We start from the raw sequence: 25,336 nt of genomic DNA on the forward strand, positions 1-25,336 counted from the left end.
AAATACAGCTGGCAGTTGTTCTGAACTGTCATTTTCTTATTTGTGTTCCTCAAGTTTTGGCTACTCTATTCGATGCATGTAGTGCCTGGTTTTCAGGGGTGTTGAAGATCCACAGCTGTGCAGCTAATTAAAATTAGTGAACACTCCAGAAAATATTTGGCTTTAGTCTAAGGTAACAATAATATGACTATGTTCTCCAAAACACCAGTAGGGAACACGAATACGAACACGAACACACACACACACACACAGAAATTGAAGAAAATACTCTCTCTCTCTTTTGGGAAAACCCCATGAAACAATGATAAGAAAAAAAATACTTTCATGTCTCAAACTGGACTGACTTAAAATTTTCACTACCATGCTTTAGACACTCTAAATACTCCTTGACTTTGTCCTGTCATGTTTCTTCAATCAATCACAGAGTAGACCGGAATCAAACTGAAATGACTAGATCAAGAAAAATCAAATTTTTTAACATTCAGTTTCAGTAATCTGATTATGAAGCTTTTAGTGATATTGTAATTACTTTGAAGTTTTGAGCATATGTTTCTTCGGAAGGTATTCCAGGGAGATCATTGCATCAAGAAAGGTTTGAAATGCAAAGCTAAACGTGCCAAAAATATTTCAGCTCATCAAAAAATTAAAGTTGAGGGGGAACCATAAGAGTGATGCAGTGTGATATCTAATATAAAATATTGTATTTCCACCATGTCAGATAACCTTAGTCCCAGATTTGGACCTTAGCATCCAAAATATGGGGGTTAGCATGAAAACCTCCAAGCTTAGTTACCAGCTTGGACCTGGTACTTGCTGCCACCACCCAAAAAATTAGAGTGTTTGGGGGCACTCTGGTCCCCCTGAAAAACCTTCCCTGGGGACCCCAAGACCCAAATCCCTTGAGTCTCACAACAAAGGGAAATAATCCTTTTTCCCTTCCCCCCTCCAGGTGTTCCTGGAGAGATACACAGACACAAGCTCTGTGAATCTAAACAGAGGGACTCCCCCCTCCCCGTTTTCCAGTCCTGGAGAACAGAATTACCGAGAGTTAATCTCTCTTTCCCCCCTCACCCAGAGGGAATGCAAAATCAGGCGAATAAATCTAACATACACAGATCTCCCTCTGACTTCTTCCTCCCACCAATTCCCTGGTGAGTACAGACTCAATTTCCCTGAAGTTTCCCAGTAAAGAAAAACTCCAACAGGTCTCAAAAAGAAAGCTTTATATAAAAAGAAAGAAAAATACATAAAAATGGTCTCTCTGTATTAAGGTGACAAATACAGGGTCAATTGCTTAAAAGAATATTGAATAAACAGCCTTATTCAAAAAGAATACAAATCAAAGCACTCCAGCAACTATAGACATGTAAATACCAAAGAAAAGAAATTATATAACTCACTATTTGATCTCTTTGTCCTTACAACTTGGAAACAGAAGATTAGAAAACAGAAATCACTTCTCAAAGCTGAGAGAAAAGCAGGCAGACAGACAAAGACTCAGACACAAATTTCCCTCCACCCAGAGTTGAAAAAAAATCCTGTTTCCTGATTGGTCCTCTGGTCAGGTGCTTCAGGTGAAAGAGACATTAACCCTTAGCTATCTGTTTATGACACATCATCAAGATTTTTTATTTTACACCCACACAGAAAATTAAAAATTATTTGTTTCCATACTCAAAGGCAATAGTATGTCATTGAGTAACTGCAAGGACAGCTGTACAGGAAAACTTCAGCAACCTGTGAGAGATGAATAAGAACCAAGCAGCTGACCCCTGCGCCTTGACTTCTAGGAAGATTTGAAGGAAAACCTAATATTAATTTGGTCAGTTCTAAATTTAAATTGATTTTGTAGTTGTTGTTTAATGTGTCCATAGAAGTTATCAAAGTGAAAGTCCTAGCTATTTCACTTTCGAATGATCCACTTTCTTCTAAGATTAATTAATTATCCTCAATTTTGTACATTGCTAAATGAATTTGAATTTGAAAAATGTACAATTGGACACAAGACAGTTGCATTTTCTCAGGTTTCTGGGAAAAAGCTGAATTAACGCACTAGGGGTGAAATTCACCCATGAGCAGAGGGCCTGCACATGCCCATTCACTGCTTAAATCCCACTTCATCCCCTGTTCAAAGGCGTGAATTTCATATCAAGGGCCAAATTCTGAACTTTTTAGGATTTTCTAAGCTCTTATTCTGGCAAACTTCTATTGAAATCACTGAGAATTTTCCAGAATAAGGGTCTCAGGATGTGATGCACAGTTTCAGTATTCAACTAACAACTAACCATCAGCTTTACTGGACATGACCACACTGCATGGGCTTCTATATTTATAGCGTTACCTATAACCTCCCAAGTCCTGTCTCTGCATTCCCTAGGTACGTTGTAATATATGGATGGATTCTTTGGGAGGCTGAAGGAGCACTCTTGTCTTCAGGTGTTCCAAAGTTGTGTTCAAGAATATATGAGGGATTTTCCTAGAATAATTAAAAGTCCAATGAAAAATGTATAGGATATAGCTCAAAGAGAAGATGCTGAAGCAGTAAATACAGGATGTAGAAAACAGAAGTAAAATAAAATAAAATATAATACACAGAATGCCAGGAAGGACTGAAGGAACCAAACTAATGGTGGGAGGATAGTCTCGTAAAGAAAAACAACACATGTGCTATTGAAAAAGCAATGGGGAAAAAAGGCAAATGTACCCTTGACTCCTGACAGCCTCAAAGTTTTATCATATCAAATACTTGTTTGACAATGTGAATGAGTTTGCCACAAAGCTTACCTCTGTTATCAAAGTAAGCTTAATATGTAAGACTATGGTTATTTTCTCTTTTATGTTGGTATATTGTAAGAACTTTATATAGACTTTAAAGGGACTTTGTAAGGATGAAATACAAGTGAATAAGGACCTCAGGATTTGGAACAATGTAAATACATTGCTTATTCCACCTCTATGCACAGTGCAGCACAAATAAAATATTTTTGTTGGAATCTACCCTCTAGACAGCCCCACTCTTTCATTTCTTCTTCATTAATATACTATCACCTTGCCATCCTTCAAGCTGCCATGGAATGAAAAGCACCTCCTTTAGTTAGTATCTTCATTTACAACCTTCTTAAACTCTTAACCATTAAATCGACTACAGTAACTCCACACTTAAAATCATCCCGGTTAATGCTGCTGATCAATTAGGGAACATGCTTGTTTAAAGTTGTGCAATGCTCCCTTCTAACGTCATTTGGCAGCTGCCTGCTTTGTCCACTGCTTGCAGGAAGAGCAGCCCGTTGCAGCTAGCTGGTGGGGGCTTGTAACCAGGGTGGACCAGCAACCCCCCTATCAGCTTCCCCTAAATTCCCTGTGCTGCAGCCGCTCAGCAGGCTACCAGTTGCAGGCTATCAACCCCAGAGACTCCTGCTTCCTGTTCGGAGGGGAAGAGGGAGGGGCTAATGTCAGGGTGTCCCCCTCCCGCCCTGCACCTCGCTTACCCCTTCTCCATATAGAGCAGGGAGGGGACACGGACGGAGAGAAACATAGAGAGCTTAGGACAGCTGCTGCTGTCTCAGCTTCCTGATCCACTTAAAAAGACAATGCACTTAAGAGTGGGTCAGCTTACTTAAAGGGGCAGTGTGCATCTCTCTCTCTCTCCCACACACAAGGTGTGTGTCTGTCTCTGTCTGCTATGCTGTCTCCCCTCCCTCGTGTTTGTGCCGCCTTGTGTGAGAGGCTACATTAAAAATGTTTCAACCCTTGAGGGCTCAGCCAAGTGTTAGTTCATCATTTAGCAGCAAGGCATTCCCTGGGAAATATCCCTCCCTCTTCTACCCTCTAACTTCAGCACCTCAACCAAGCTTCACAATCATCATAGCTGTAAACAGTATTGTTTGTTTAAAACGTATACTGCGTGTATATCTATATAATATATAGGTTTTTTTTGTCTAGTGAAAAAATTTCCCTGGAACCTAACGCCCCAATTACATTAATTCTTATAAATTGGATTCGTTAAACGTCGTTTCACTTAAAGTCGCATTTTTCAGGGACATAATTACAACATTAAGCGAAGGAGTTACTGTACTTTTCCTTTGTACACTCACTTCTGGATTACATGCCCTTGCAGTGGAAGGTTTAGGTTCAGAGTTTAGAAGCCAAATTTTGCCTTTACCAGCAAACACAAGAAAACACTCACAGAATTTCAAATCTAATGGTATAAAGAGAGGCGGAATATTCTAGTCACCTTTAAACAGCAGGAGATAATAATAGTATTTTTTTCTTCATACCATAAGAGCAAAGTCACAGGGAGAGTTGATAAACAATTAAAGAACTCTGGAATATAAATATAAAGGATGTGAGATCTTACAAGATACTATCATCAGAGACACTTGAGCGCACAGACTTTAGGTTCAAATGGGAAGCCACTTAGGGAAGAGTATTCTTGGTGAGGTATTCTCAGCTTTGGAATCAACCTTCCTTCTTCAGTTCAACAAAGCCCAGATCTGCTGGCTGCCCACACTCTCGAGTATTTTCCCTGAGAGATAGGGTTGAAATAATGGAATGGAGATAAGTGTTATAGGACTGTCTTTTGTTTTTGTTATTCTATGATTATAGAATGTAAAGTGCAAAGAGGTCCTGGTCCATGCCTAGGGATCCTAAGCACTTTGGTAATACAAATAATAAATAATAATAATATATCAATATATCTGACAAAGTTTCCACTAATGGTTTACTTTCCCCTGAGTTTCCACTAAATAGAAGAACTTGGAAAAGCTTCATCACTTACAGTATAATTCTTTGCTTTTGTGGCCTATTATCACTTATACAATTGAGGAGGTCTCAGGAGACTGTCTGCTACTTCAATCAATTTATTCCAATAAGTGTGGATAACTTCTGTTTCTAATTAAGAGGGCTAACCCTTAATGAATACATTATCAAAACAGTCTACAATAATGTCTTGGGGCTTAAATACGTTTCAAAAAATGCAAACCACTTCAGCATGAGCCACTTAGCATTTGCTGCTGTCTATTCTGCAGCATCAGGGAGGTACTTAAATATCTGGTTGTGCCTTATATGGCTGATCAGGTTAAATATAAACTTTTCTAATATAACTGGCAATAAACGGAATTTGGAGTCATGTCTCATGAGTAGGCAGGATTAAGGACCTTGATAAGGAAGTTGTACTTTCACATTTTTATATCAAGAACTTCCAATCTTTTTGTGTATTTTTATTTGTTTGCTAATTAGAAAGCAAGTCGATTAGAAATTTAAATATAATATAATCTTATATGTATATAGTGCCTTTTATATCAAAGGTTCCTAAAATATTTTACAAACTATGAGCCTGAGCCTGATGTCAGGGGGAGCTGAAAGTGTTCAGCACCCCCAGAAGAAACTCATCCCCACACAGAATCAGGTCCTATATTTATAATGTGTACACCCACCCTCCCTCCCTTTCCCCCTCCTCCATCCCTGTAGCAGTCAACTGGTGCAGAACATGGTATGTAACAGTAGAAGGAAGAGAGGTAGTAGAGCAGAGGGTAGAAGAGCAAATCCATATTCTGGTGTGTCAGGGGATCTTTAATGTCTACACAGAGGAGAGAGAATTTCAGGGGAGGTTTTTCTGTTTGCTTGCTTGCCTTCTCTGAAAGAGCCAAACACAGGAAACTGCAAGGAAGAAGGTGTTGCATTATACATCAAGAATATATACACTTGTTCTGAGGTCCAGAAGGAGGTGAGAGGCAGACTAGCTGAAAGTCTCTGGATAAAGATAAATGGGGGAAAATAAGGGTAATGTCATCATAGGGGGTGTATTATAGACCACCAAATCAGAAGGAGGAGGAGGATGAAATATTTCTACAACAAATAACAGAAATATCTGAAACACAAGACCTAGTAGTAATGGGGGACTTTATCCAGACAGCTGTTGGAAAAGTAGTATGGCAAAACACAATATTTTCAGTAAGTTCTTGGAATACATTGGGGATAACTTTTTGTTTCTAAAAGACAGACATTTTAGATTTCATTCTGACTAACAGGGAGGAACTGGTAGCAAATCTGAAAGTGGAAGGCCATCTGGGTGAAAGCGGTCATGAAATCATAGATTTTATGATTCTAAGGAAAGGAAGGAATGAGAGCAGCAGAATAAAGACAATGGACTTTAAAAAAGCAGACTCTAACAAACTTGGAGAACTAGTATATGACATCCCATGCGAAGAAAACCTAAGGAATAAAGGAGGTCTAGAGAGCTGTCAGTTTCCCAAAATTCCTACATTCCTCACAATTCACATCAGAACAAAATGTGAATAAGACTGCACTCATAAAAATCGTATTTGAACTATATAAGTAGTTTGTTGGATAACGAGCAGATATGATAAAATAGGATTGTATATTTCTTGCCATCCAAGGCAACAAGTTATGCAAACATTAATTATATAATTTATGTCATGATGTCAGCCTACCCTGACCCACCATTCTGAATCTGCTACAAACCTAAGTCTCCTGTCTTGCTACACTGCTGTCACTTACTTAAACTAGTATTCTCTCTGCATAATTAACTCAAGCGGTTTTACTCAGCCACCTAAAATCTAGTTACACCCTGGCTCTGAGGCAGTTTTAATTTACTCAATATGTTATATCAAGGAATGTTATGTTTTGGTTTGCTTTACCTTAAAGGAAATGGATACTAGTCTAATTGAAAAACTATTTTTAAAGGGAGTTACTGAAACATGAGGTAAATATCCTAGATCTAGACACATTGTAAAGCCTTCAAGAATCCGACTCAACTATAAAAATGTTCTTAAATGGATGTCAAAATGGCAAAGTTACTATTGAATTGTACATTTTGTGTTAGGCTACTGAAAATACTCATCTATTGAAGATCTAAAATCTACCTTAACTATGGTTTCCCTTTTTAAAATTCTAGGTGTGGTCCTTTAATGCACACATGAAACTTATAAGAGCAAAGAATGTGTACAGTCAATAATAAATTAAAATACAGGCAGAGAATTAAGCATCATTTACAGTATCTGTCTAGTGATGCCTCTTCACCCACACTGACCCTAGCACTGCTACAGACCACATTCCATCAATATTTACTCAAAATTTGATTTATGGCCAAAATAATAGGAAATAGGAATATCGCAGAGGATAATATAACATATCTTGTTGACATTATGAATAACATTATATACTTTCATTGATCAAGGCTGCAAAACTACAGTATATTAGAATATAGGAACTGAGTCTATTAAAGTGTAGCATGAGACAATGTGGATAGAGACATAACCAAGCATTTAATGTTTTATGTTAGGAAGCCTGTCAACAAACAGAAAAATTGCTCAGATTTAAACAAAAACAAAACAAAACAAACAAAAGCCTTAAATATGTCCTCATTAGATACAAATTAAAATGCTGAATAAGCAGTGGGCCACAATTACAGGCTAAAGAAACAGCAGGTAAGAAATCATTTTCATTGATCAAGTATAAAAAAACTAACACATTATAGTCACTACTCTGAATAAATTCTCCCTTCATGAATATGGAACATTATGAAGTAAGACCTTTTTTATGTGTCAGTTGAAATTTTGGAGTCAGAAAGGGATTTACATATAATGAAATATGTACAGTACTACCCTGAGACTACAGTGTTTTTAAGGATACTTTAACAAGTATATGGTTTTACAGTAAGTTAAGATACTGAGAACTTCAAGAGCTGCTAAAAAAAACCACTCTTAAAAAGCAGGCCTTAAAATTAGGATTCTGAGGCCAAAACTTTTACTATTGAGCCAATTAAACTTATCTAATAACAGCCATGCAAGGACAGATTTCAAAGGTATTTAGGTGCCTAAACATGTAGGTATGTGCCTACCGGGATTTTCAAAAGCACAGCAAGTTTGGCACCTAACTTCCGTAGTCACCAGGAACCACCATTAGACAGAACTTCTTTGCAAAAAGTCATTAAACACTATTTTCCTGCAAAACTTCAGATCACCTTAAATATTAACTCACCAATGCATGGTACAGTTATGGCAAGTGAAAGTTTTGACTTGTACTATAAATTATCTAGATAGAGAAACTTTGGCTTTACAATGGAAATGCAAACACTCCTTACTATCATCAATAATAATAATTAGCAAGTACAGTTTGCATTTCCATTATAAAGCCCAATTTTCATGCTTTAATATCCCAGTCATTTAAATTATATCAAGCTAAAACTTGAAAAGTTGATAGCCTGAATGCAAAGTGTTTTGCTTGTTTCCTTATAAATAAATGTGTGTATAGAATGACTCTAATCTCAGGAATGCTGGTGTACTCTGAAAATCTTCTAATATTCATGAAAGCTATGTGCAGCATTAGATTGTTCAAGACCCACTGCGGTGAATGTCCATTTATGTGAAGCTAGATTTAAGCTTACTGTGTTTATTCGTGATGAAGACCACACTGATGAAAATGTGTCAGGATTCACTTTCCATTGAAGATAAGTGAGAAGCTAATAGCATACAGTATTAGATCACCGATTTCACTGCAAGTATTGTCTCCATTATAGAGGGCACATCAGATATTAAACCGACACCAAACTTTATCTTAGCTAAAAGACTAATATGAATCTTCTTTATTTAATTCATTAACAGTTCTGCTCTTCTAAACTACTTTTCCCAAAACTTTTCTCCTTTGGATTATACTTCTAAACCTCGCCTCATTCACTTACTTTTAACAATTAAGTTACTAACCAATCTTTTTAGTACACTGAATGAAGAGTGTAATGTAGATTGAGGAGAAAGCAGTACAGTCCAGTGCAGAGTACTAGGCTCTAAAATTCTAGGGTTCTATACATGCTCTTATCATTGATTTTCTCTATATGACCTTGGGCCAGACATTATTTATGTTCAGCTACTTAATATGAGTGTTGCTGCTGTTGTTGTATTGTATGATAAACATATTAGAACATGAAGTTTGGGAATGAACAAGGTCCTTTGTAAGGGCTTCACCCAAGGTATCCAATCTGAAAAGCCTCACTTTCGTTACCATATCACATTCAAAAGTGTGGGCTGATGTTAAAAGTCTGTTCCTGAGACATCCTGCACAGTGGATGTATCTTAGTACAATCTCTGTTGATTTTCATTCCTACATTGTGTCCTGTACGCAGTCTTATAACGGTGAATGTTATTGATATCGAAGCATCTCAGAAAATAAGAGGATCTTTCATCTTCTAACCATTTATTTCAGTTAATATTTCCCTTGATAGAACATCAATATCCTTAATGATTGTCATTTCAACCTGTTTCCAATCTTCCAGGTTTGGCCAGGTCATCAGCTACCTCACTCTCTTATACCCAAATGTGTGATGGAGTCAATTGAAAAGTCAACTGATTGCCTCACTTTCTGATCCTCAGAGCCTCCTTATGAACCGCACCATTATTAGCATTCTAGTTTCTTCAAAAGGAATTGAGGATCAGTGCCTGTAAGTCAATAAACATCACAACATCTGCCTCTGTTTCTGTTCTGTTTATGTCTTGCAGCACAGTAAGAATAGCTTTCAGTTTGGCTGTATAGTTCATACATATCCTGAACTAGTGTTCTTTCTTGTACTCTCTCCATTACACTACTGGATGAAGATGCTACAACCACCATTCCCGAAAGGTTTGTCTGCTGAGCCATTGGTGTACACATGAATCTATCTGCTTTGTGGCTGATGCTGTTGATGGTCTTTTCTACCCTTTTCCTCAATGCAGCCAAGTCCAGGTGTTCCTTTGAGCAAGATTCCAAAAGGGAGAGACATTTACTAAAGCAAATAGGTTCATATGTAGATATTATTGGGCATACAAATTTCTTCACACATTCTACTCTACTAATGTTAAGTGTTTCCAGTTCTTCAGTAGCTTTACAAACTTTTCGAAACAAATTGATTGTTTCAGTCTTGATTTAGTTTTCCCATTTTTTGACAGACAGGCCTGAATAATCACATTTAGGTGGGAAACAAAGACTATTGCCATACTGAATAAGCTGTGCTTTTCTACAGTTCTTAAGTGGATGATCATCAGACTCTTGTTCACAAATTACAGCTGGAATAGATCTGATGGGTGTTTCTAGTTTTAGTTGATGTTTATAAAATGCCTGGAGATTGCTAGATAATAATAGTAATAACTACCATAATAAGTGTCTTTCATTAGTAGATCTCAAAGCACTTTACCAAGAAAGTCAGTATCATCATGCTCATTTTACAGATAGGGAAACAGGGAAGTAACTTGCCCAAGGTCATCCGGAAGGCCAGACAGAGCTGGGAATAAAACCCAGCTCTCCTGGATCCTGGTCCAGCATTGCATTCACTAAGCTACACTGCTGTAGAAGGGACAGATCCACAGCTGGTGTAAACCTGTGTGGCTCCATTGACTTCAATAGATCTGTGACAATCTACAATAGCTGAGAATCTGGTTCTATATACAAAAAATATTCTTACATTGAAAATTATAACTGAATCAAAATGAGGTCTGGTTTTATTATTCCCTTTATTATATACACATGCTGTACTTTTGACAAATTAAGCCTTGTTTTAGAACATTTTAACTGCTGGAAAGAGTATCATGATTCCCTTTATTAAGTAAGCTAAATAGATTTATGTTACAGTATCTAACTCTTTCAAGAATCCAGTAAGTTTGTTTCCTATAGATTACTTTCCAAAAGTTAACTGGGTGATTTTGAAAAGTGTCTGGCAGACAGTACTGGAAATAGACTGGATATACTGAGAGATAAACAGTGCAACTTAAAATATGTAATTATATTCTACATTTATTACTTACAATTATCATTTTCTGAAAATGGATCTGATAAGTCTTCCCTTCACAGCAGGATTAACACATGTGGACTACAGATTTCTGGTTATGCAGTATTCTAAGGTAGTATTTCTCTAACATTGTGCTTTCCTGTGATTCCCTGAGAAATACATTAGAACAAGTTTGCCGTATGCTTTTAGAGTTGCTTGTCATTTTAATAGGAAGGAAATAGGTGCTTTTCTTTCTAACATCTACATTAAAATGAGTAGGGTTCAAAACTCTTAATAAACTAAGATAGTAATTACTCACATTGCTACTTTTAAACATTTGACATGCAACACATTAACAAGCCACACAGAAAACTTGGATTAGCAAATTATGGTATATGTAGAACAGATACAGCTTGCGGGAGGGGGAAGGGTGGGAAGGGAACAGGTAATAAGAATGACCTGACTCTTGAACTATGGCCTGACCTGAAAACTCATGCCTTATGACATGCAAAGTAGAGAAGCATTTGGGGAATTGAAAGCCAATACAAATGCTTTCATGTGCAGTTCTAAGTGCTGGCTCCGGACCAATGACAACAAAATAAAATACTGATCCCTGAAGTAGAAAATTTTGAATTGAAACTCAGTTCAGGTGCTTGTTATTTTTTGCAAATATGAAAAGAGGAAAACAAACTCTGACCTCATCCGCAGTCAGTAATTCATGAGAAGAGTCCTGTCTTGCACCCATCATTGACTGCACATACATATTCTTTTGATTAAATGGGAAATACCAAATCAAATGACCCATTCTCTAAATATCTGTAAATGCTTAAATTCTTTGCCCTTTTAAATACTTTACTGAAATCATTAACTGCATTGCCAATCAGCAAACTGAAATTACATATAAATAGGTTACAAAGTTTTAAAAACCATTAATAAATGAAATGGGCAATTCTGGAGTCAGAGTATCTCAACTTCACTTAAAAGGGGAAAACATCAGGAGAGACACAGTTCCTTCAAGAGCTTAGGCAACAAATATTGTCTTTGGTATTTATCTTGCTGAATACTTTCAAAGATGTATCTTAGAATTAGAATTCAGGAAACACTCGTGACTTCAATGAAGATCCATAACAGTAAAGCTTGTAGGACAAAACCCTGTTAGTCTATAAGTCTCTCCATGGATAGTCTATCAGAAGTCCACTGACAGCTTACATAATTAATTTGTTGGTATGATGTTCCAAATAAATATGTCATACACATAAAAATAAATATATTTCCACATTTTGAAGGCTTAGGAGAGTAACCTCTCTACTGAAATAATGAACACATATTAAGTTATCCTTTTTAATACAATTCAAATTAAATGTCAGCATTAAAGTCTTGGGCTACATGGTAACTCATTTCCAACCAAACTGCTGCTGTTATTTCTGAAAAGTTACCCGATACACATAGGATTTTTAATTAAGTACTTTACTCATACACCTTACAGGTTCTAAATTAACTGTATCAGCTGAAGGATGGGACTGCGGTGTCACTGTAGACAGTCCAATGAAAACCCATCCACATTGTGCAGCTGCAGTCAAAAAACCTAAGTCGACTTAGGATGCATATGGAATGAGATGGTGAATAATACAAAGAACATTATAATGCTTTTACTTCACTCAGTGGCACTGCCTTATCTGGAATACTGCATGCACTACCAACACAGCTCACAAAGGATATAGCAAAACTATAGGAGAGCGCACTGAGCATAATCAAGGGTCTGGAAAAACTCTCATATAAAGAGAGATTGAAAAGTTTAGGATTGTTTACTCTAGAAAGCAGACCATAAGACGTACATGATAAAATAACAAATGGTATATAAAAGGCAGATTGGAATTTCTGTTCTCCCTGTCTCATAGCACACAAACAAGGCAACATTCAATTAAACTAAAAGGTGGGAAATTAAAAATCGATAAAAGGAAATACTTTTACACACAATATGTAATTAACTGTGGAACTCCTTTCCACAATAAGTCATTGAGGCCTAGAACTTTATAAGATTCTAAAAGAGATTGGATATTTATATGAATATCAGGAATATACAGTTATAATAATTAATTACAACAAATTTTGGAAGGGACAGTCAACTTTATGCTTCAGGTTTTAAACCAATCTTAACTATTAGAAACCAGGATGAGACCTTTGCAAGCAGATTATCCCTCATCTGCCTACTGTAATCACCAAGAGGGCCACATGAGGGCTAGTACATTGGCCCAAGGACTGCATCACTGACACCTCTTCCCCGCCTCTATTCCAAGCCCTTCCCCAAATCCCCGCCCCTGCCCTGCCTCTTCTTCGCCTCTTACCCTAAGCGCGGCTCCCCACTCCTGCCCCGTCCCTCCTGGAAAGTGGTAAGCACCGTCAAACAGAGGGAAGCTTGGCGGCGGCAGGAAATAACTCCTTGGTGGAGGGTAGGGCTCTGGGAGCTTGGAAGTCCACAGCAAATAACTCCGCAGGCCACATGCTTGAGACCCCTGATCTAGAGGCTACTGTCAGAAACAGGATACTGAAGTAGACAGACCTTGGATGTAATACAGAATGACATTGTTCTATATACCTCTAATCTTTCGGATTTTGTTTTTTTCTATTTTTGTCTCAAATAAAAAAAATCTGCCAACACACAAATCGCTCAAAGCTCTAAGTAATTAATATATTGTAGTATCAATAATTTTCCACTAATCAAAATATATTTTAACATTTTTTTTTACACATTCACTACTTGCTACAGCAAAAAGACACATACAGCCTCATAGCTGCCAGCACTTTGACACATGCTTAACTTTATATACTGTGCAAAGTCCCCCCATAGACTTGCAATCTGATCGAGGTGGGCCACACTCTTATGTCCATGCAAACTTTCACTGAAGTCAGTGGAGCTCTCTATATGAGTGCAGGGACCAACCACACAGATCAAATTTCTCGATCTGTAGTCATTACTATTCCTAACTAAATCATCCACAAGAACACTATACTGTAAGAAAATAAGATTCCTGTATTTTTGTCAGGTTTGAAAAAAATTATATGTTTAAAATACAGACATATATATTTAGCATCTGACAATTGCTTTGAGACTTTCTTGATCAGTTTATAAATGATCCATTTAAAGTTGATCAGTTTAAAACTAAGAGTTTTTGTCTTAGTAGGTCATTTCCTACAAACTCAGGTCAACTAGGTAATTTGCATTAGGTCATATGCAAACATAATCAAAGACTTGAGGAGATTTATTCCTAACAGGAAGTCTACAGCTCAGTTCATGGTTTATAGTTATGGTTTTCAAACAAGATCTGCTGACTACACAATAAGAAGCAAATATCAGAGGGTAGCCGTGTTAGTCTGGATCTGTAAAAGCAGCAAAGAATCCTGTGGCACCTTATAGACTAACAGACGTTTTGGAGCATGAGCTTTCGTGGGTGAATACCCACTTCCTCAGATGCATGTCACATGCATCTGAGGAAGTGGGTATTCACCCACGAAAGCTCATGCTCCAAAACGTCTGTTAGTCTATAAGGTGCCACAGGATTCTTTGCTGCTTTTAAGAAGCAAATGACACTCAAGCCTTTCTTACCTTCCAAATTTTAAGTCACATATGCCTTTTTAAACTGTATTACATTAACTTGCTAAAGAAATTAAAGAATTTTTTAAAAAGAACAAGAACTGCAGTTCTGTAAGAACATAACGTAATCTGAACTCTGTAGAATTCATCAAGGAATATAAATATTTGGATATGAAAACACTTTTTTCATTAAAGCAAGTTGTCTCATAAATGCTCTCTACTGCATTAGAAAAAAAAGAAACAGACATATGCAGTTAGGCACAGACTGCAGTAGATGTTGCATATAATTCACACAGAATAAAAAAAAATTACAGTTGCAAAATTACACTTAATTTTCTTCTGCCTTTAGATAGTTTAAAGGCAATAACAGCGCATTAACATTTTGGAAAGCCATACATAATGAGAAAGGAAAGAGAATTTCTAACTGTAAAAATAATGGAGATTATGCAGCAATTTCCAAAGAAATTCAGTTACAAAACTTTTAGAGGATGAATGTCTCATCTATACATCAACCATAAAATTGCATATATTTAATCTTAATTAGGTCTCAGATAGGAGACAAATTCACAATGTGAGAGGCAAAAAAAGGGTGTTTAAAATCAGGGGGATTGGAAGAATTCCTTTAAGCATAAATAACTTTATCTAGCACCTCAATTTTATGCTTTGTTTCCTCTGTAATTAACCAAATAACAAAAATGAAAGTGAAAGAGGGGGAGCATATAAAAGGGAAAATTTACAGTTTTTGAGGGGAACATATGGTGGCTCTTCTGATTTGTGGGGCCCACAATGAGGGAACAGGGATATTGGGGATTAATGGCCTCTTCTTCCCAATACCAGAGGGAAATTTTGGCTACTTGGACAAGGTCATGTGTTGTAATACTATCAAAGGGCTACATGTTGCAAACTTTGGGACTACCCTGGTCACCTTACCCAATAACCTCCTTGCCCCCCTCGCCCCGCCACTGTCTGTGAGGCCAGAATGTGAGTTGATTGCTCCCCTTCACTCCAGGTCCCTGAAGGGATAATGGCACAGCAGGCCTGCATAAGACAGCAACTCACAATCAGCATGAAGGTAGTAAGAAAGATCAAGATGAACCATGACTTACTCACAGTTGCCATCAAGATTATTTAGAGACAAGATGGGTGAGGTAATATCTTTTATTAGATCAACTTCTGTTGGTGAGATAAACAAGCTTTTGAGGTTACACAAAGCTCCAATAAAAGATATTACTTCACCCACATTGTCTCTCTAATATCCTGGGACCTACTGCATATATCAAGATTTACAGGCAGACCACATGGTGAAAGGACAAAAGGGATGCACTTCATTGAAATAGGCAAGTGTTTTCTGGAGGGCCAAAAGGGAAAACAATCAGTTTTTAATATCTTACTCTTTTTGTGGTAACAGATGCCAGTGCAAAGTGAGTGTAAAAACCTCCCATTCTCTTCTGGTAGGGTTTTACACTTGCTTTGCACAAGTGTAGCTAACTTTGCAAAGGAGCGGAGAGTCCAGACCCTGTACTATCATTTGCCTGGCTAAATAAGGAATCCAGACTTGCAAGATCTCAATTCACAAAGTGTGTTCATGCATTTGTGTGTACCATTTGTGGGTATGTACAATACTGCATATGGGGGGGAGGGGTGTATGTACTCTGGGTGCATGCAGTATGTGTGTATATAGTGTGGGAGTGTGCATACAGGGATGTAGGGTGACCAGATGTCCCGATTTTATAGGGACAGTCCCGATTTTTGGGTTTCGCTCTTATATAGGCTCCTATTACCCCCCATCCCATTCCCATTTTTCACACTTGCTGTCTGGTCACCCTAACTGGGTGGGTGTATTATGCTAGGGTGTGCATACGGGATGGGTGTGTTGTGTGGAAGAAAGGCGTATTTGGGGTGGGTATGTTCTGGAGAGGGGTGCGAGGGGGAGCACACAGCATTGTCTATGCCAATGGCTGGGCAGGTGGTCATTCGGTGTTGTCGGGACTGGCCTAGTGGCGGGGGCGAAGAACCACCACACCGCTGATGACGAACACGCTAGTGCCGGGCAGGCCTGAAAGCGGGTGGGGGGGGGGAGCAGGCGGCCACGAGCCAGCGTGAGTGGTGGGAGCGGGGCGCGGGCCCAGGCGGCGGAGAGACACGACAGGTTGCTCACTCCTGCGCCGGCAGAGCAGGCCCCGGAGACGTGGGGGGGAGACAAGCTGGGGGGGGGGGAAACGACACTGCATCCGGGTCTCACTCACTCACCTATCATGGCCACGGTGGGAGGAGGGGAGAGAGCGCGCGCACGCACCCGTCCCGTCCGCGCTCGCAGCTCAAATTCTCGCTTTCAGCACTCTGACTGAACACGCAACTGCGGGTCGAGCTGGCGGGACTGCTGAGTCATAGAGCGCATGCGCAAACTTGGAGCGTGCCTGCCGATCGCTTAGTACTCTGGGTAGTGTAGTTCTCACGAGCGTGCGCTCTTTCCTGCTCTGGCCCGGGCTGTTCCACGTGATCTGCGCAATGTCACCCCCCCTTCTCACGTGACCGCAAACAGAAGCCGGGCAGGTTGTTGACAGGTTGCCTAGCAACCTTGAAGCTTCCCTGGAAGCGTGTTGATGTTAGCTACAAAGTGAGGCAGTGTCCCGCCCTCCCAGCCAGACCCCACACAGGAGCCTCCATAAGCAACAGCCGTGGGTGAGGAAGGGCAGCAGGGGGTGAAGAAGGGCAGCAGGGGCAGAGGGTGAGGAAAGGCAGCAGGACTGTGAGGAGGATTTATTTTTTTCTCAATTTATTCTTTTAGCCTATGTATTTAATTCCTATCCCCCATAAAGGTGCCTGGGGAGATGGTGGCAGAGAAAGATGGTTCAAGCCCCCTGAAACTCACTGGAGAGAGACCCCCACAACAACAGCAGCCACTGGGGCAGCTGAGGAGAACCAAGCAGCAGGTCACTGATGGATTCACTGTTAAAGCCATGATGAGAAACTCTGTGGTATGTTTGCTGCCAGTAAAGAAGTTTTTAATTTATTTAGTCTCATATGCCCATGAAGCAGGTTCGGGGGTGGGGGCAGTGCCTGCCAGAAAGTATGCAGGGTTGGCAGGATTTTAATTGAAATTAATTGGTCATGGAAATAGCTTTAAGGCCTTGAGGAAATGTCATCTTGTGGTAATGGGTGGTCTCTCAGGATATTGTGATACATCAGGTTAAAATATGCCAGTTTTGTGTCACCGTGTGTGGTGTTATATTGTTTTGCATAATCAAATAATATTGAATCAAATTCAACCTATCATGAAGTTATGTCCAAACATAATTATGTTGTACTTCATTAAAATGTTATCATGTCATGCCATGACACTGTGTCAAAAAGTCTTGACCTTGTGTCACCGTATGGTGAAATTACGACATAAATGTCACATCATATGGTGAAAGTTTTTCTTTGCAAAAGAGATAATCCTTAAATCCTCAGCTGAAAGAAAAGAAATGCAACATATTACTATTAATTATTATTATAAGTATATATTTTAGTTAAAGGAAAACTCATACAAAGAGGTAGGAGAAAACAGTTGAACATCACATGAAAAATACAGCATTTTTAAAAGAACTTCCAAAAATAATCATCAAAAACCTTTCACACGGTATTGGAAAACATTACCTTAGAAGCTTGGAATATTACCTTACATTTATTTTCTAGTGGCTAGTCCTTTAGCATGAGGATCGCAAATAGGAGCTGATCCATCAACCTTTACTTTCACTAACAGTCTTTACAGAAGTAGTTCTATTAAAGTGTGTGGGACTTCTGCCATGAGTAAAGATTGCAATATCACACCCTGTGTAGTAAACCTTTCCTACAGTAATTGTTGCAACTGATTGCTTCCATTAAATTTAATAAATAAACCTCAACACTTCTGATAATGCTTCTCAGTTTCTAAGTGGGATGTGCTATTATGAGCACACAACATCTGTGCTCAAAGCTCTGGATTGGCTTTTTATTTGCTTTTGGGTACAGTTCAAAGTGTTGGCAACAGTCTTTCTCTTTCTCTCTTTTTAATTGCATATATGTTCCCAATAATAATTACAAAATGCATGAAAAAAGCCCTAGAAACTGATCTCACCCAGCCTCTGTAATTCATTATATATATATCAAAATTTAGAAGAAAAACAAACAGACAAGTCTACCTTAAATATAATGAGAAGCATTGTACTCTGTAGACTATATCTGAGAAACAACATTTTCTCCTTCTGGAGGTCTCAGTTGGACTAACAGACAACAATAATTATGAGCAAAGCCCCTCCCAGCACTGACCTATTATCATGTAATAATAAAAACACATTTATTATTTAATGTTAGCAGCCAAATCAGTCATACCCAGGTGCTTAACTTTATGCATATGCATAATCAAATTAACTTCAATAAGATTATTCATAGGGCATAAAGTTAAACACATGCATAAATCTTTGCCTAAATTAGGCCTTAAAGACACAAAACATGAAATGTAAAAAACAGGGCTATGACATAAAACAAGCATATGAACAAAAAGGATTAGGGGTTTGGAATGGCTGCCATATGTGGAGAGATTAATAAGACTGGGACTTTTTATCTTGGAAAAGAGACGACTAAGGGGGGGGATATGATTGCGGTCTATAAACTCATGACTGGTGTGGCGAAAGTAAATAAGGAAGTGTTACTAACTCCTCATAACACAAAAACTAGGGATCACCAAATTAAATTAATAGGCAGCAGGTTTAAAACAAACAAAAGGAAGTATTTTTTCACACAGCGCACAGTCAACCTGTGGAACTCCTTGCCAGATGATGTTGTGAAGGCTAAGACTATAGCAGGGTTCAAAAAAGAACTGATAAATTCATGGAGGTCCATCAATAGCTATTAGCCAGGATGAGCAGGGTTGGTGTCCCTAGCCTCTGTTTGCCAGAAGCTGGGAATGGGTGACAGGGCATGGATTACTTGATGATTACCTGTTCTGTTCATTCCCTCTGGGGCACCTGTCATTGGCCACTGTCAGAAGACAGGATGGACCTTTGGTCTGATCCAGTGTGGCCATTCTTATGTTCTTACGAACCATCAACAAACTTGAATTTGAATCTGATTTTAGTGATCAGTATATAGAGAACTGTTTGTTAATTATTATTATTATTATTATTATTATTATTGCTTTTAATTCACAAAGTCTCCAGTCAGGATTTGGGCTCTGTAGAAACACAAAGAACTGTGTAATCACCACTCTGAGGAACTCAGAACTAGAATCTATGTGCTACCACATCTGAAAGATTGGAATCCTAACTTTCAACTGGCATAGAACATTTATCTCTAATTCTGGGGTTCATGAGTCCTCCATTTAGAACCCATAAGTATGTATTTCCTAGATCATAATTATGTTTTTCTAATAGTTCTCACATCTACAGTATGTGCTAGTAAGCTACAGGCCCTCATGTCCAAAACCTCATTTTTACATTTTCACCAAGATCAGCTGGTCTTTGATGCTCGTTTCAAATTTGTTCCCAATTTTGTTCAGGCTTTTCATTTAAACCAATCTATGACTTTGACTGGTATTTTTACCTGCAATCACATTCATCCCACATTCTCCATAAGATGAACATTAGACAGTTTCCGTCCTTTGATTTAGACAGGCCATAAATCTTTTGTGAATCCTATTTTCTCTTCTTGAGTCCTGTGAATAAGTTTAGTGGCATTTCCATCCTTCAAATTGTTGGGCAATTATTGGCTGCAAATGCACAGACATGAGTTCATGAGAAATTTTCTCTATATATACCTCTGCTAGAATATTATATAAAGTTCTGAGCACCTTGGATCAGGTCCACAAAAGGACCAAGGCATTGCAATGCTGAATGTTGCAGCACCTAATTTTTACGTGCTCAGAAAATTACAGGAACAACAAACACTGTGATTCACAAAGACTGAGGTTAGCATTTAGTCTCTCTGTACAATGAATGGGGAGAGATAGGTACCAATTTGTGATCCACAAAAACCAGCATGCTAGGCATGGGAGCCCATCTCCTGGAGTTGGGAGGCTTAAGGTTGTCATAAACAGATAGCTAAGGGTTAATGTCTCTTTCACCTGAAGCACCTGACCAGAGGATCAATCAGGAAACCAGATTTTTTCAACTTTGGGTGGAGGGAATTTTGTGTCTGAGGTCTTTGTTTTCTGTCTGCCTGCTTTCTCTGAGCTTTGGAGAAGTAGTTTCTGCTTTCTAAACTTCTGTTTCTAAGTGTAAGGACAAAGAGATCAGATAGTAAGTTATATGGTTTCTTTTCTTTGGTATTTGCATGAATATAAGTGCTGGAGTGCTTTGATTTGTATTCTTTTTGAATAAGGCTGTTTATTCAATATTCTTTTAAGCAATTGACCCTGTATTTTGTCACCTTAATACAGAGAGACCATTTGTATATATTTTTTCTTTCTTTTTTATATAAAGCTTTCTTTTAAGACCTGTTGGAGTTTTCTTTTCTGGGAAATTTCAGGGAAATTGAGTCTGTACTCACCAGGGAATTGGTGGGAGGAAGAAATCAGGGGGAGATCTGTGTGTGTTGGATTTGCTAGCCTGATTTTGCATTCCCTCTGGGTGAAGAGGAAAGTGCTTTTGTTTCCAGGACTGGGAACGGAGAGGGGGAGTCACTCTGTTTGGATTCACAGAGCTTGTGTCTGTGTATCTCTCCAGGAGCACCTGGAGGGGGGAAGGGAAAAAGGATTATTTCCCTTGGTTGTGAGACTCAAGGGATTTGGGTCTTGGGGTCCCCAGGGAAGGTTTTTCAGGGGGACCAGAGTGCCCCAAAACACTCTAATTTTTTGGGTGGTGGCAGCAAGTACCAGGTCCAAGCTGGTAACTAAGCTTGGAAGTTTTCATGCTAACCCCCATATTTTGGACGCTAAGGTCCAAATCTGGGACTAAGGTTTGACAAAGGTGTCTAAGCTATTTTCTGCAGGAATGAGTGAGGTGTCTGCCTTGCTCCACACAAGACAGCCAGAGGAGGTGGTGCTCATTGTATAACTGTGAGTCTAGTGGTTAGAGCACTCACCTGGGATGTAGAGCCCCACATTTAAGTCTCCCCTCTGCTGGCAGGGGAGAAAAGATTTAAACAGGGATCTTCTCTCTTTTTGGAATGTGCTCAAACCACTGGGCTATGGGATCTTCTGGTGTGGAGGTCCCTCAATTTCTCATGTTCTAGCTTTTCCACTGTAGATAAATAATTAAAGAGTGATTGGAGAAGGGGACTGGACCTGGAGTCTACCACATGGGTGCCCTACCCACCAGGCTACAAGTTATTCTTTCTCTCCCGTTGGTCCTATGATTTTTCCCCAGTGGATAAATCCTTGAATAGTCAGTGAATGAGAGATTCAGGTTCCAGTCCTCCTGCTCCACTCACTCTTTTGTTATTTATCCATGGTGGATCAGCTTCAAAAGGAGAGACTAAGAGAGCCTGCCATCAGAATTTCCCAGAGCTCAGTGGTTAGAGCACTCTCCTAACGGTGGTAGACCTCTCTGCAAATTTTGAATGAGACTCGATCTGGTAGGTGGCTTCAGATGTTCTTCCACCTAGCCTCCCCCCAGTTTTTGGATTCTTCTGGGGCTAGAAGAGAGAGGGGCAACTGGACACATAGAGTAAAGCAGCAACGTCACACTCAGAGGCAGAAACTTAGGCATGGAGGGAACTTTTTCCATGACAAGTTAGGTACTGAGTGAGTTTAAGTGCCTGCGTTTGGTGTAAGTTTTATGACTCTCACTGCAGACAAAAAATGGGATTTAAGCACGCAGTCTGGGGCTTAGGCCCCTAAGTACCTTTGTTGATCGGCACTCTTGATACTAGAAAAATACTGACACACTGGAGAGAGTGGAGGGAATTTCTAATCTTAATTCTTGCTGTTCTCCCAATGTTGGTAAATTAACGTGTAAACTTCCTACCATTGTTGTTATCTTATTTTTAGGTATTGTTTTCTATCATACACTTTATATCTTGGGTAGATTGCATCTAATGTATCAGGAATGTTTTAAATAACAGCTCTCTCCTGTTTTCAGACCAACAAACCCCAGGCAAGTCCCAAGAAATGACATTCTTTCAGCCTTCAGCAGACATATGGGCTGTGGAGCCAGATAATTTCTTTTTAATTTGGTCTTCATGCTGAAGCTTTATCATCTAAAATCTTCTGTGCCTCAACATACATTTGTTTACCGATTATATAACACTTTCTTCATCATATTGATCATTAATAACTTATAATTCACCATTACTTTCCACAAAAAATTCTCCAAATTCTAGAGATGCTGAAATATATCTGTAAAGACTTTTAAACACCTTTTTTATATTAATAAAGGCAAGAAGAATTTGACCTTGGCGGAGAAAATGCAAAATAAAAAAGAAAGGGGTTTATTTTACAGCTTTTTTAATTCTAGAGATGTGGAGAACAAACTATATAACCACTTCAGTGAGTTTAAGGATTATTTTTTTTTAAATCTTTCCTCCTCTCTGGATATATTCAGTTCACACAGATATTTGCATATCTTTGTATAAGCAATAGTATATAAAAGAATACTTGATTTAGTCTAGAAATTCAAAAGTTCTAGCAGGGCTTGAAAAAATTTACTCAATTCATGACAAGTGGAAAGCTTTGGCTGCTGAATATGGATACCTAAACTTTCATGCTTTAAGTGAATTAAAGTTATTTTTAAACAATTAGGATTCTAGCTGTTATGGTTTCTATTATGGTTATGACAATAACATTTGGATGGTTAACAAAATGTGAAAAAATGCAGTACTGTCTTCCTAGTCTTCAAACAAGTAAATCCACTGTCACTGCAATGGCTCCTAGCTCTGATAATCAACAGCAGAATGAAATTAATAATACAGCTGATAGTTAGAACACTGTGGGAAGTAGTGAAACCGGTAAGAATCATGGTGGTTTCTTATTGACAGAACTGTTGCTTGGGAGAGTTATAAACAACAGTATAGGCAGCCACTGGAGTTATTCTCATGGGAGAAAGACTCAAAAATGGAGATCAGGGAGTTGTAGAGTATTAGGTCCAGACGTGCAAAGGTGTTGCAACACCTAAATTTAAGGTGCTTAGAAAATCTCAAGAATTCACAAAGCCTGAGTTGGGTGCCCAGCCTCATAGAATGCATGGGGAGAGATCAATGTGTGATAATGGGACCCACAAAACCCACCATTTAAACTAGCCAATAAGAGTTATTGAGGAAGAGGAAATGTCCAAAGTGGAACAGATTTAACAGAAGAGATTGAGAGAAACTCGCATCAAAGTATTGCAAACTCTAGAGGTCAGGCACTCTTCTGAGAAGTAGGGGAACTCTGTGCAAATACTTGCTCTCTCTAAAGCAGAAGGAGGAATTGAAGGGATGTGGTACATGTTGGATGAATGTACCAATTAGGGGTCTGTAAGTTGTAAGAGAGTCACCACTGTAGCTTCCTCTGGATGGCTTTTTAATGGGGCCTCATCCAGTAGGCCAGCTCTTAGCATGCCAACCACATCAGCCCCTGCCTATCTTCTGCTGGTCTGAGAATTGTGCTGAGGCTAGGCATTATATAGGTGTCCAGTCACCTAGAGTGAGGAGTACTGCACATGCCCAGAGGCAGAAACCTAGATGCTTCAGGGACTTTTACAGCAAAAATGTAGATGCCAAGTAAGGCTTGGCTTTCTCTACAGAGTTAGGTCGACATAAGCAGCTTATGTCAACCTAACTATGTTCTTATCTACACTACAGTCTTGCTCCCGCCGATGTAAGTACTCCACCACACCGACATAATAACCTCCATGAGAGGCTTAGGGTTTATTTTGGTGTAGTTAGGGCGACACTGCATTCCTTACAGGGGTTGTTGGCTGTCTTGGAGCCATGACATTGACAAGAAAGTCAGCTCCTGTCTCCCCAGCTGGGCTGCTGTTAGGTCTCTGCTCCAAACCATGCTGCCATCCAGGCTCCTGGCTTGGGCTGCTGCCCGGGCTCCCCACTCCCTACTGGGAGCCCTGCTGTCCCTCAGCGTCCCTGCTACCCACCAGGAGAATGGCAGCTGACTGAACCTCAGATGGCTTTCCCCCTACTCCTAGCTGGGAGCAGCTCCTCTCCTCCCCCGCTTCCAGCTCAGAGCAGGGAGGTGAGAAGCCTCTGGGGACAGTTGGGCTCCCAGTGGGGAGCTACATGGAGCTAAGAGCCTGAGCTCTCAGTCCCACAGTCGATGGAAGCGCTTCTGGTGAGGACGCACACTATCGACAGGACGGTAGTGTGGACATTAGTAAGTACTGCAGTAGCTGTAAGTCGATCTAACAAGTCAATTTGAGATGGTAGTGTAGACATTCCCTGAGATTAGGTACCCACAGGGTTAAGTGGTAGCTGAGTGGGGGGGAAGACTGTGGATCACAGTGGTGCCTGAAACTGGGATATAGATACCTAAGAGTTTTTGCAGATGTGGGGCCTTGTGAAAATTACTGGAATCCACAAAGCCTGAGTTAGGTGCCCAGGCAATATGTACTTAGGTATGGAAGCCGCAAAAGCCAGCAGGTAAGCAGCTCCCCATCTAAACTAAACAACAGCAGATGTGAATGAGAGGGTGTGTCCTATGCTCACCCTTCTCAGGGAGTTTGGTACTTACCTCTGCTTGGGATGTTTGGCCATGAACCTTCTCTTGGAATCATGTATATAAGTCATGTTATGCAAGAAATGCTGGAGGAGCAGGCCATGGTAGTGTCCACTTTATAATTTTAACTCAGTGATTCAATACCACCCAGCCCCTGCTTCAATACCACCCTCTGCTCAATGGGGAGAAAGTAATTGAATGTGGATCTCCCACCTCTCAGGAGAGTGCCCTAGTTTTAGGATGTAGCTATTGAATAGTCTGGTGTAGGGCTCTCTGAATATCTCCTTTTGAAACTGTTCTACTTTGTATAAATACTTAAATAGTCATTGGGCCAACAAGAGTGACAATGACTCTATAACCTTATGGTTAGGGTACCTACCTAGGC

General features: G+C 39.4%; 2 protein-coding genes across 6 annotated transcripts in view; one reads left to right on the plus strand and one right to left on the minus strand.

Annotated features, from left to right (window-relative positions):
* Positions 1 to 16,741, minus strand: part of PRKN (parkin RBR E3 ubiquitin protein ligase) — a 1,222,813-nt gene extending 1,206,072 nt beyond the window's left edge. For both annotated transcript variants that reach the window (XM_030556702.1, XM_030556701.1), the window contains exon 1: positions 16,596 to 16,741. In XM_030556702.1, coding sequence (XP_030412562.1) covers positions 16,596 to 16,602 — 7 coding nt within the window. In that variant the 5' untranslated portion in view covers positions 16,603 to 16,741. The remainder of the gene's footprint in view (positions 1 to 16,595) is intronic.
* Positions 16,742 to 16,940: 199 nt separating this feature from the next.
* The window catches only part of PACRG (parkin coregulated), a 465,845-nt gene continuing 457,449 nt past the window's right edge, over positions 16,941 to 25,336 (plus strand). For 2 of the 4 annotated variants that reach the window (XM_030556715.1, XM_030556712.1), the window contains exons 1-2: positions 16,941 to 17,027; positions 17,165 to 17,323. In XM_030556715.1, coding sequence (XP_030412575.1) covers positions 17,177 to 17,323 — 147 coding nt within the window. In that variant the 5' untranslated portion in view covers positions 16,941 to 17,027; positions 17,165 to 17,176. Of the gene's footprint in view, positions 17,074 to 17,133; positions 17,324 to 25,336 lie in introns of all 4 variants that reach the window. The other 2 variants (XM_030556714.1, XM_030556713.1) reach the window with 2 other exon arrangements.

Source organism: Gopherus evgoodei, chromosome 3 (genome assembly GCF_007399415.2).
Source record: "Gopherus evgoodei ecotype Sinaloan lineage chromosome 3, rGopEvg1_v1.p, whole genome shotgun sequence".
NCBI lineage: Eukaryota > Metazoa > Chordata > Testudines > Testudinidae > Gopherus > Gopherus evgoodei.